Source organism: Lutra lutra, chromosome 2, assembly GCF_902655055.1.
Source record: "Lutra lutra chromosome 2, mLutLut1.2, whole genome shotgun sequence".
In the NCBI taxonomy this organism is placed as follows: Eukaryota; Metazoa; Chordata; class Mammalia; order Carnivora; family Mustelidae; genus Lutra; species Lutra lutra.
The window spans coordinates 3,642,893-3,656,525 of record NC_062279.1 but is presented as its reverse complement, the minus strand read 5'-3'; the positions used below and the strand labels follow the sequence as shown (position 1 = coordinate 3,656,525).

Genomic DNA, 13,633 nt, shown 5'->3' with positions numbered 1-13,633 from the left:
CATCAGGAAGGACCTTCAATCCCATGCTAAGAAAGTTGACGTCTTTCTCAGACTGACTTAGGGTCATGAAAGCATTTTTATAAAAGGGTGTGATGTGATTGAATGTGGGCATCAGCACAGATTGTCATTGTTCTTCCCAGTGGTCCTTGTTATCTCCTTAGCTGACAAGTCACAACTCAGACATCACCCAATGTAGGAGTGGCTTCCCCCCAGGAAGAGTGGAAAGCCCCTCTCGGGGGTGCGTATGACAATCTGCACCCCCCATTTGGTGACACGTGTCCTGTGTCAGCACTGCTGACGCATGCTGGGCACCGAAGCTGGCTCCAGCTCTGTCTGCAGGGCCCGGGATGCTGTTAGGCACATGCAGTTTGTAAAGTTGATTTGAATTATGTGTAGGGCTGTTGGTGTCATGGTTGCACAGAGTGGATGAGAGGATAGGGAGGGAATGAGACCTATTCAACAGCACGAGTGAAGGTTTCAGTTTCGCCAGGGCACAGGCAGCACCTGGTTAGAACAGAGGCATGTAGCAGACATCACCGGGTTGCGAGGCCACGGCTTAGCATCTGAATAATTTTGAACTCAGGTCCAGAAGGTGTCTGTGAGATGAGGATATGTTGCACGGTCTGATCCCTCCCTTAGATACACGGTTGTCATGACTGTTTTCGTGTGGCCAGAATTATCCATCTGAGAGCTTGCCGCTTACAAAAACCCTTGGGGCATGCATGGTGTGTCTATGTCTAAGCATCTGCCACAGGGCTTAATGACCACCGAAGGCTGAGCTGCAGGTGGGTGCTGAGGACATTTCTGGAGCAGGTGAACGGTGACCGCTCTGTATATCCTAAGGGGTTATTAAGTTGAGGAGACACTAGATTTCCTGTCCAGGTTGTAAAGACATGGAGCTTTGGGAGAGTCCATTCAGATCTGATGCCCGGAGTTGTGTTCATCTGCGTGCAGAGATGCTGATCTTGGGGCACTGCTATTTTCCTGGCAGTGATTCTCCTCTCCTTCTTTGCTTTCCTCCAGTGCCATGAAGGTATATGTTTTATCCAACAAAGACAATACCTACACCCAGACACATCCCAGCCTGGCAGTGTGGCAGGAAGGTTTGCATAGAATAATGCCCGCTTTGTGAAAGTTGCCATTCTATTTAGGTATCTGATGAGTGCTGAGCTTCTGTTATATGCCCAGCACTTTGATAGGTTTCAGAAAGATAATCCAAGGTTCCTGTGGGGATAATACAAGCTTCCTGTGTTACTGGCAAGACAGCCATTCGGTAAATAATCACACAAATAATCAGGACATCACTGAATGTCTGCACAAGAGATGCCAGGAGAAGACATTATCAGGGAGGAACAACCTCAACTTCACAGTCAAGTCAGGCTTCCATGTAAATGTGAACCATAATCTGAAACTTAAAGGAGGACCAGGAATGACTATGCCAGTGAAGAGGAAAGGGCACCGGGGTGGTTGGGTGTCCTGGCTCAGGGCAAGAGAGCAGTACGTGCAAAGATCTTGAGGAAGAAAGGAGCACAGATGGGGCTTTCAATGGGAGGGACTGAACCACAGACAAGCACATCCCAGTGTAGAAACCAAGGGGAAGGTACGGAGCCTAGAAATATGAGCCAGAGATCTGAAAGGAGGACAGAACACTCAAGAGACTCGAAATCATATTTGTAAACAGCATAGAATATACAAGAGGAGCACAGACACAAGAGTGTGTGAGGTTTGCAAGCGGAGGAGAATCAGGGCACCTGGGGGCTCAGTTGTTAAGCATCTGCCTTTGGCTGAGGCCATGATCCCAAAGTCCTGGGATCGAGCCCCACATTGGGCTCCCTGCCTGGCAGGAAGCCTGCTTCTCCCTCCTTCACTCCTCCTGCTTGCGTTCCTGCTCTATCTCTCTCTGTCAAATAAATAAATAAAAACCTTAAAAAAGAGGGGGGAGGAGAAGGTTATCAATGTTTACACCTGAGAGAATCTTCACGCATGCCTTGAGCAAAGAGTGAAGCCAGAGAGAGAAACTGTCCCGGAGAGAGCAGACCTATGTGACGGCTCCTCAGGAACGCCACCGCTAGTGGAGAAACGTCAAACAGAATGAACTAATTGTAACGACAGAAAGATCGTTCTCATGGGAAGGTCTTCTTCTTGGCATGATTTTAAAGAGGCTATGGATGGGTGGGTTTTTTGTTGGTTTGTTTGTTTCTCCCAAAGGGTAGATGTGTGGGTATAAAACTTTTGGGATCAATTTCTAGAAATCTTTGCATATACATATATTGTTGGGTCCGTTATCAAAGGAACGAGACTGAGACAAAGTGAATGTTATATAAAGCTTTATTTTATGCCAAGCATTAGAAGTCAGACTGACCGGCCAGGGCCGCCTCCGAAGAGAGCGACCCCGCCTTGGTCTTACAGGCTAGTTTTTATAGGGCACAACCACAGACCTCTATGTATGTGGCTTTGGCTGATTGGATGTCTTTTCCCTGTCTGGCCTTATTTTAGGTGTGTGTTTTAGCAACGGTTACCCGGAACCAATATCACTAACTGCTGAGGCGTTTATTAAACAACAAAATGGCTACCTAGGCAACATGGAGTCACTCGGGCTAAGCAGGCCCAGGCAGGCCCTAGGGGTTTAACAGGTTTTAAGTGGAATCAGCCCCAACAACGTAACTATTGTGTTACATGTGTTTCTGTGTATACGCATATTTATTTGCGCACACACACACGCGCGCAGACTTGTGTATCTCTTCTTTCCATGAACTCCCATTTGAAGAACTACCTTTAACTTCCATTGTTTCTTTCATCAAAGTCTAAAATAAAGCTTAGAATAGCAGTGTGAACTCAATATATATTCATAAGACAATGATGTTCTCTAGTAACACAAATAACAATCAGAAACATGACATTTCAGGAACCCTTTTTGTATCAGAGTCTCCCGTTTACTTTTCATAAAACAGAGATAAATGGAACACCACCCTCTGAATCATGTTGGTTACGTGTCCATGAGAGCACAGGAAAATGTAAAGACTTCTCTGGATGTAATGACTTTTCCTGGATGACAAGCAATCAGCTCTTCGAAGTGATAGGTTTATGAAATTCTTCAGGCTCCTTAGGGAGGGTGGGTGATTTACAGTCTGTGTTGATGGTATTAGTGCTTTCTGGCTTCTTAGTCATCACAGTTAAAGAGGTTTAACTACAGAGAAACTCCCAGCCATTTATATGATGGTTTTCTAAAGACATAAGAAATCTGGCTTAATGTCAAAGAAGTGCTCAGACAGAGCTCTCTCAAGAACTTTAGCATTTCCAAATGCATTTTGGAAAATTATCTCGATAAAGTGACTCCATTTTTTCAAGTTACATAAGTAAAATGAATGAGTCACAGACACAAGGCTGTAATATTTGAGAAGAACAACGTGCTCAAACCCCTCATTTTATACTTGGGAAGTGTGGGGCTGAGGGAGGTTAGGTGGGAGAGGATGTTGTGGATGGATTATAAATAAAAACCTGAAATTTATGGTAAAGCTATTTGGAGAAAGTGGAACAGTCTGGTCAGTTCTATTTTGGCTCAAAGAAGGTCGTCTTTACTTTAAGTACCTGTGGGTCCTACATCTCTCTTTACTGTTGTCAGGAGCAAAACCTTGTTGAATCTTTGAAAGAAATGAGTTTGCCAGTGGATTAGATTGCCTAATTTGGCAATCTTGGGGGGAAGAGTGAGAACTATCAATTCCTTTAGCCATGTCTAAAGGGACCACTCAGTCCCTTTAGACATTTCACATTCTCACTGTGAAGTTTTATGGGTTTTCTGACCTAGTTTGAGATGTTCCAGAAATGAAATGCATCTAACATTCCCTCAGAAGGACTCTTTCCTGACAGATCACGTTGAGGTGTCCTTTATTTTTTTAAGTCCAAATATATTTGAATCCCCTGATTTCTCCAGATTACTGTCCTGTGTTTTCACATGTTTAGGATTTAAAAAAAAGTAAGAGTACATTAGATACCCTCAGCTAATAGGCAAAGGCATGTGTTGATATATGTCATTATTAAATCCTTTCTGAAAAATGTTTCTGCTTTGTATCTTATGCTCACTGTGTATGTCAATTGAAAACCAAATCCAGCAGACTTTGAAGACATAGAGCTAAGAACTAAGGAAGACTTTTAAGAGAAAAAAAGCCAATGATGATGCATGCTACGTCACTGATAATTTTACAGTGTTAAACTGAGATTAGAGGGATGACATTGTCTACTGAATTTCTTCTCTTTCTGGACTGCTTTAGAATGAAACATTTAGTATATATATTCAGAGGGTTGTTTTCCATTGTGGTCATAACAAGTTGACACAAACATGGTGGCTTAAACCAACACGAATTTATTATCTTATGGTTGTATGGGTTATAAATCTTACAGAGGCTGTGCTGGAATAAAATCAAGGTGTCAGTAGGGCTGTGTTCCTCCTCAAGGCTCCAAGGGAGATGCATGTTTGCCTTTTCCTTTTGCAGCTTTGTAAGGTCACTCACATTCTTTAGCTCATGGATTCTTCATGTGCAGGGTCAACCACCATGGTTACAGTTCTCACATGCATCCCCCGACCTCCTCGGTAGTTTCCTTCTTCTCCGTGACTCTCTTCTTCTGTCTCCCTCTTCCATTTGAGAGCATGTTGGTGATTACGTTGGGCTCCCCCATAATCCAGGATAATCTCTCCTTTGTCTGTAACTTTATCCCATCTTTGAAGTCTCCTTTTTTCATGTAAGGTGATGTAGTCACAGGCTCTAGAGGTTAAGACGTGGGCTCCTTTGGGTGCCATTCTCATGCCACACAGGTTGGCCTCAATTGGATTCTTTGCTTCTAAATTATTTGCTTCTAAATCTTCTCTAAACCATCCAAGTTCTTGGTAAATCTATTATAACATCCACTGGCTTGTCTGTTAGTCAACTTCCTTTAAATTCGTGTGTAGTGAAGGAACAATTGACTTTATAATGTAAGTTTACTGTTAAATGGCAGCTTTAAGATTAGCACAGGCCTGGGGAAGAGAACCAAAAACTCACAATTCCCAAAAATATGTCTGATACAGAACAACCACCAACTCAACACCCCAAAGAAAGAGGATGTGAGTATTTGTTATTTTCCACGGACAGATTCAGAAACCCATGCATATTAATCCATTCTGGAGTGTGACTCATTTGCATGACTTGGCTCTAACCATGGGCAATTAATATAATTATTAAAATTATTAAATTATAATTATTAAAAATCCTCACATTTGTTTCTGTGTAAAATGAATCTATACAGAAAGTAGATATTTGTTTGAAGCTATTTACACGACCTTGATATACATCATCTAATTATCTATCTGCTCAGTATTTTTACAAATCACCTTATATGTATCAAAGCAAGGGTCAGCAGACCATGGTCCATCAGCCAAATCTCACCTATACAGTTTTTACACTGTTCAACGTTTGAAAAACCATCAAAAAAGAGTAACAATTATCTTTCTCTGACTGACTTAATTTCACTTAGCGTAATACTCTCTAGTTCCATCCATGTCACTGTAATAGCAAGATTTCATTCTTTTTTATGGCTCAGTAATATTCCATCACACACACCATCTTTCTCTGCTCATCAGTTGACAGATTGTTGGGGTTCTTCCCTATAGCCAGTAGTTTGTCTGAGTAGATAATGCTGCTATAAACTTGGGGTGATTTCACTCATATATGTGATATAAAATACAAAACAAATGAGCAAAGGGGAAGGAAGAGAGAGTGTTGGAGGGCAAACCAAGAAACAGACTCTTAACTGCAAAGGACAAACTGATGGCACCAGAGGGGAGACAGGTGGGGGACAGGGTCACAGGCGATGGGGATGAAGGCGTGCACCTGTCACGATGAGCACTGGGTGATACACGGAAGTGCTGAATCACTATATTGTACACCCAAAACTAATATTGCGTGGTATGTTAGCTAACTGAAATTTAAAATATAAACTTGAAGAGAGAGAAAAGAAAGTAACATTACGTTTCTCAGGAAAATAGCATGAAAAGGGAGCGTCTGTCAGTGAACTATTGTTGGAACCTAACCCTCCCCGCTCTGTGGCTGCCTTTGACCTCCAGCAGCAGCACAGACAGCTGCAGCAGAAACTGTGCGACGAGTAAACCTTAAAACATGTGTGCCTGGCCCTTTACAGATGAAGTGTGTCGATTAACACAGAACTGGCATTTGGGGTCTGGGTTTGGTATGTGAATCATGTGGGAAGCGAAGAAGGGATTTATTGCATTGCTAATGTTGATACACCACTAAAATGCAATCAGACCCAGCTGTTGAGATCAGAACCATTCAAAAAGAACCTAATTAAGAAAAAAGAATACTGTAAGATCCATAACAAATAAACGTGGGATTCAGTTATGAAACTTTCAGTAAGTATATGTAGGTAAGCTGGATAGATTCTGGGTTTTTGAATCCAGAAGTTAGTTATTTTCTGGTCCTTGCCAGTATTAGGCCAAGAGGTAACCTATTTCGAAGAGAATCTGTAGCATCAGCTCCCCAAGGGAAACAGGTGAGAGGGGGGCGGGAGCCTTCAAACAAAATATCAAAATAATGAAATGTTTCCTGGAAGCAGCTGTATCTAACTTCAGCAGTCAGAGCTACATAAACCCAAGCAAATAGGCAGATCTGAGTTGTGCATTTCCTCTCACAGATGATTATTTCAAAGAGTGACACAGACACTGTTGCAATTGGTTACAGTCAAGGTTTGCTTTTAACTGTAAATGGATACTGCATATTTTCAAACCTGAGAGTTTAAATTGAACACCCCGACATCAGAAAGCTTGCCTACATATTTCATTTGATGCTGGTTTTCCTCCAGGTAATGGAGTAAGGAGGGAAACACTCCACACACCACCCGTGCCTGGTGAATCTGGTGCACAGAATACAGTTTCCAGCTGACCAAGAAGCTCCAGGGTCCAGGGGGCAGCCCACAAAGGGCAGCACCGGTTTCAGTAACAAGCAATTGCTTAAACCTTTTCTGATCACCCGCACTGATAATACAAGTCATTTTGAAAACAGATCTGGCAAAATAATTACACAATGCAGAGCCATTGATGACATTTAAGATGTGCGTCAGGGACGTTTATACACATATCACAGTCATTTCTCTTAACCCCTTGCTGGGGGTACGTTAGGGTCCAGTTTACAGACTGGCAGGTGGAGGTTCAAAGAGCTCCGGCAGGGGAGCCGCACACAGCCGCCTCCCTGAGCACCCCAATCCAGGGATCCTGCTGCCATCGGCCCAAACTGACACTGCTGCTGAGTTCACAGGAGGAACTTTTATCACCTGGGAGGACTTCCACTTCCTAATGATGCAGGTTTTCAGCAGGAAGTAAATTTCTCACGTTTTTCTTCCCGCGGGTAGGAGAGGCCCGTGCTGTGAACTGTGGGATGGGCCCCTAGAAATACGGGATGCTGTCCAGCGTGATAAACTGTGGATCTGAGGGCACTAACGGTGAAACCGAATCATGAAGCGTTCAAAGACTGAAAAGCACAGTGTTAGCATTTGCCTGTTTCTTGTCTTTTTATAATTCATTATGATTGAGGTCCTGATGAAAAGGAACAAGTGATCCAAAGAGTACCTTCTCATGGATCCGTCATTAATAAGGAAGAATAAACACGTCACGTGTTGGTGAAAGCCTTCCCTTCATCGGAGTAAACACAGCACCGATAGGTGGACACACATGAAACTGCCTGGGTCTTTTCAAGGTTTCGGTGCAGCTCCACAGTGATCTCAAAATAACGACCGTCAGTAGTCAGTTGTTAACATGGGTTTGCTATAGGACATTTGCTCGGTTGGTTTACAAGGGAGATTTTTTCTGGTTCTCTCTTCCAGGTTGACTGGCATGAACCTCCCTTCTCCCGTTATAAGTAGCAAGAATTGGTTACGACTCCATTTTACATCTGACAGTAACCATCGACGCAAAGGATTTAATGCACAGTTTCAAGGTAAGAATGCCCCATTTTCTATATTTTAAAAAAAAGATATTTTGGTCTTTTCACCCTCAAATTTTAAGATTCTCTTGCTAGAGATAGAGCAAGAGATAGAAGCTTGAAAATACCCTCTAGCTCTTTTATGCACAATTAACTCTGGAAATTCTGCAGATACTCCTAAAAATTTCTCAGTAAAGCTTTATTACTTTGACAGTACATAATGTATTTTCTTGTTTTGCTTTAATTATTACTGAGTTTTTAGCAATAAGTTAGTAAATATATATTAGCATTCATTTTAATTCATATACAGCTAACCAGAAAATATCCGTAGTTGGCTGGCTGTTTTCTTGACGCACTCATTAAAACTGGTACAGCATATAGGTTACATGAACATGCATAAGTGTATCATCCTATTGCTTCTAGATGTAAAATATATCCACAGTACTAAATCCAGCTACCTGCTTTAATAATTTACAGGTAAGTGAATATCAAAAGAAAAACACGAGGTTTTTTTTGGAGCTGAGAGAAACGGAGTCTGTAGTCACTAACATGCAGGTCTGATTTTGAAACTTCGTCTTTGTATCAAATTCTTAGTGTTTATATGTGGATAGTATTGTGTCACTGCACGTATGTTTTGTTGGGATTTTTTTTAAAGATTATTTACTTATTTTAGAAAGAGAGAGAGAGAAGGAGAAAGAGAGAGAGCAGGGGGAGGGAGGAGGAGAGACAATCCTGAAGCAGACGCCCCGCTGAGAGCAGAGTCCCCCGTGGGGGTCTTGGGGGCTCCTTTCTAGGACCCTGAGATCATGACCTGATCCAAAATCAAGATTCGGATGCTTAACTGGCTGAGCCACTGAGGTGCCCCACCCATACATTTTTAATAATTAATAATCCTTATCAATACCATAAAAAGTATTCAATTTATTAAGAGATCCACTGAAAATAGTCCACCTTGCATTTGCAAGGAACAATAGTATGACTGTGTCAGAAAGCAAGATGTGCTCCCAGGAAACCTCTCATCTTCCCGCAAATCATGACTGTGAGAATGTCGAGAGTTCAGTTAAGACCACATTCCTTAAGCACTCGCTGTGCGCAGGCCGGGACCCCAAAACGAGGAAATTGTAATAACCCCCATGTCCAGAATCTCGTTGGTCAGAAAAACAGTTTGCAAACAACCCCCATGAAAGGCAGAATGGAAACCAAAGTCACGCCAGCCACTTTGGGAGATTTTAGCAATGTTCTAGCAAATGGTCTGAATGTGTCCTTCTAAAGCACAATTTAAATCCCATAATGCCGTCAATGTATCTTTTTGGACAAGAAGTAGAAAACTAAGAGTAATTTGCAGGAAATTAAATACAGATGATGCTGAGGGGCACACGTGGAGGTGAGCAGACTTTATTTGCCACCTGCTCCCTGGGGCACGCCAACCTTCACAGAATGTGCCTGACTTTAGAACGCAGGGCCAGTTTTGTTTCACCAAAATGCATCTGGTCCATCATCAGGAGCACTGCCCATCTCACATTATCTGTGGATGTGCCAGAAAGTTCCTTATTTTATCCACTTGGACTGCAAATAGACTGCCTTCCCAGTTTTACAGGAGTCATACCAATGTGTTTCTTGTCCTGGAATCTAGACAAGGCTGAGCTCCTTTTTCAGACTTGCCTCTATTTGCGTTTATCTTTTAAGACCATATACTGTGTCTGCAGTCCTAACAGGGTGCCTGTGGCATACGTGATATATATGTACGGTGAGGATGGACACATGGGTGGGGGGAGGGGAGGTCACACAGGGACATGGTAGGTGGGTTGTGAAGTACTCCATGTGGTCTTGTAGGGAAATCCATCTGAGTTTGGTCTGTATCAATCCCCATTCACTGATACATCCATCTCTAACAAAGAACAATCATAAATTAATATTCCGAAGGCAAAGTGACTGACCGGTAGGTAGGCAGGTAGATCAATAGAGTCCTTTCTAAATGGTGGTTTGATCTTCAAAGGTCCTGATATTGATTAATATATTGGCATTGAACTGCAGAAAAAAATTCTAGGTGTCACTCCTCCAACCTGATCAGTGAATTTGGCGTCTGTACCAGTGACTGGAAGAGAGGCAAAAAAAAAATTTGAAGACAATCCAAATTGGCAGATATAAGTAACATTCTGGTTGACAGAAAATTCTAATAGTTTAGACATATTAGCCATTGAGAAATATATATATAATAATATATAATATAATAATAATAAATATATAATATAATATATATTTATTATATATTATTTATTTATATAAATATATATATTTATATATTATTATATATCTAATATAATAATATAATAATATAATAATATAATATAATAGTAAATTATAATATATAATAAATATACATATTATATATTATTTATTTATATAAATATATATGTCATATATATGTGTGTGTATATATATATTACATAATTATTCAAATATATGTGGGTGTGTATGTGTGTGTGTATATATATATATATATATATATATATATATATAAAATTAAAGATTATAAGTAGAAAATTTGTACATTGTCCCAAAATATAAAAAGTTGCTGAAATATAAGAAGGGATGAACAGGGCTTACCAGAATATGTTAGAAAACATCTTCAGATTGACTTTGAAGTTCATCTCCAAGACAAGGTGATTTCAGGGAGCTGACATATATTTATACTTATTAGCACATAGACTTCATTTCAAAGGAGGCCTCGTGCCTAAGGCCATATCTTGGCACACCATATATGGAAGTTTGGGGTCAATACCAGATGTCACCTTTTTGAGAAGGAAACCAACCAAATGGAAAACATCCAGGATGATGTCAAGAAACCTTCAAAAGAGGACACGAGCACACTTAGAAGGAGTGTCATAAATGTCATGTAAGAAGGTATTGCATTTTTTTTTTCTGGTCCAGAAAGCTGACAGAAATATCACTAATAAATGGAAGCTACAGGTGGTCCTTCCTGCGATTCTAGAACAAGTCTATGGGCACCAGAAGGCAGGAGATGGGGCCATAGCTCAGAATGAGTTGGGTTCCCTCTCAAAATCCCCCATCAACCTCCCACTTGACCATCTCTGCATGACTTTGCAACCAGGAACATTCTTGATTTTCATTCCACAGGCCAATGGGAACCTTCCCGACATACAGGGAAAAACGGATTTTTCACCAAAGTCTTCCCTTCATTCCCTATTGACATCTGTACTGTACTTTTGTTTCAACAAAACAAAACAAGGTTGTGGTTACCCACACAGACAAAAAAAAGGAAAGCATGGTAGAAGAGCAATCCAGGAAACCAACAAGAAAAACAACAATAGTTACAGTAAAAGTTCCCATAGTGTTTGCCAGATGCTATTTTAATATCTATGCCTGTATTCTGTCAAAGAATCTGAATCTTGGATCAGTCGGTGGAGAAGGGGGCACCTTCTGAGAAACACACATGTCTGTGCTTGCTGCCTTTGAAACATAATTGCAGTCGCATTTATCACTTGTGGTCGTGATTAAGGATCTATAAAGACTCCATCAGTGTTCCTTGGAGTAAGAATATGATTACAGACTAGGTGGGATCCCTGTAAAAACCGCATGGGGTTCTAAGCACTGACAGAGTCTTCCAGTGGTAGCTCCTGATGGCAGAGTGCTTTTTTGTTCAAGAGTATCATGCCTATGAAGAATTTTATAACTTCTAAAAACAAAGAATATCTTCTTTTTAACCTGGTGCTCTTCTCGGTCGAATAATCAACCACCACTATAAAATGTGTTTTCAACTTTCATGTCTACATCCTTTATTCTTTGAATTTCACACTGTGTTCTTTGGCTTTTATCTCTTCAATCATGCTATCAAATTATGCCAAAAGTAGTAGTGTGCTTGACTGACAAGTAAGACTGCTCTGTGGCCGCTCTTCCTAAAATATATTCGCTATCAAAATAGCATCGTGAACAAAGGAGTGGCAAATGCAATAAAAGCCACTGGATATATTTGCAATATCTTGTGTATATATATATTAGGTTCTTGTGGAATGACAGATTTATGTGGGACACATTATTTCTTTAAATCAGCTGAAAATTGAGCCCATTCTTTATATGTTGCCGCCATCATTAATTATAATTAAATAAGTGCCTTGTTAGCACCATCAGTCATGTAGACATTTTTGATGTCTACAAGATAGATTTTTTAAAGAGATATTAATACTGAACCACAAATGCCTCTTCACTATTAACTAGCAATGTGCGTTGAGCTACAGTCTTACATATGTTTACCTGGCTATGTATAAAAATACAATTTTTACAAAATGCAATTCCTATAGATTTCTGAAACGGATAAGTCATTTTAAGTGTTTGTAATAAAACTGCAGTTTATATAGAGAACACCTGTCTCGTAAATCAAAGGAAACCTGACAATGGATTTAAAATGCTGGGTTGAGGGGTGCCTGGGTGGCTTAATGGGTTGAGCCGCTGCCTTCGGCTCAGGTCGTGATCCCAGGTCCTGGGTTCGAGCCCCGCATCGGGCTTTCTGCTCAGCGGGGAGCCTGCTTCCTCCTCTCTCTCTGCCTGCCTCTCTGCTTACTTGTGATTTCTCTCTGTCAAATAAATAAATAAAATCTTTTAAAAAAAATAAAATGCTGGGTTGACACAAATAATTAGCTTTCTCTTTAAGTGATACTTCTATATAATGACTAATTTTAGTTTTTAGTAAAATGGAGACTTTATATAAAATAAGGCTTTCGTGTTGTTAAAATGTATCTTGGAAAATTGGGAACTTCATCTTTTCGGATTAATTCAAATTTGGATGTCATGTACGCTCACCCATTCTCTAGTGCTCCCTGAGACACAATTGCAAAAGCTCTACCTAAGAGATGATAGACATGGTCTATCCTAGCACTGGTGCGTGTGTCTGTCTCTCCCTTTAGAACAGAAGCTCTGCAAATAGTAGTAAAGTCCGTAATCTAGAACCCAGAAGGCTCTCAATTAATATATGCTGAAGAAAAAAAGGAAATCAAATGAGCTGCTCCTACTCCCCCCAGACCCCAGGGATAGCTGGTGGGCAGAAGTAGTGAGATGCCCTGGAGACACTCTCACTCACTTGCATGACGTGGACGGGGGCTGCTCTTCCAAGGGGACTTTTCAGGTAGGTAAGGACACATCAAGCTTAAATCAAAACAAATTAGCAACCTCTAATTTTATCACCTCTAAAAAATTCTGTAAACTTCTAAACCTCTAACAGAGAAACTGCTTTTAATAAATATAACTTCACTCAAATCAGATACACAACCACTTTCCCTAGACATGTAAGTTAGCTTCTCTTGGAACCAAAGAGTCTTGCAAAGTGCCAATACTGGTCCTTTAAAATTTGAAAAAGATGCCAGTCTCTGTGTTCCAGGCTGCTGAGTCTTGGCCTGCTCTCTTTTATCAAGTACTTTCTGCCTCATGTCCCTTGCTGTCTTACTCTACAAAGTCAGAATAACATTGACCTCACAGAATCCTTGCAGATAGCTAAGAAAATCACCAGTGTAACAAGGGCTCTCCAGGCCACACCGGAGTGTGAGAGCTTTGTTACCCGTCCATAGTCCTTCTTCATACCTGGTACATGCCCAGCCCAAATTAACTAACACAGCTTATTCATATTCAAGTTTTAAGAGATATTTTAAGATTTCAAA

The 13,633-nt window shown here is 40.8% G+C and overlaps 1 protein-coding gene across 3 annotated transcripts in view; it reads left to right on the top strand.

Annotated features, from left to right (window-relative positions):
• CSMD1 (CUB and Sushi multiple domains 1) overlaps nt 1-13,633 on the top strand; it is a 2,014,336-nt gene that overhangs the window by 1,256,835 nt on the left and 743,868 nt on the right. For all 3 annotated transcript variants that reach the window (XM_047713603.1, XM_047713595.1, XM_047713613.1), the window contains one exon: nt 7,867-7,979. In XM_047713603.1, the coding sequence (XP_047569559.1) occupies nt 7,867-7,979 (113 nt within the window). The remainder of the gene's footprint in view (nt 1-7,866; nt 7,980-13,633) is intronic.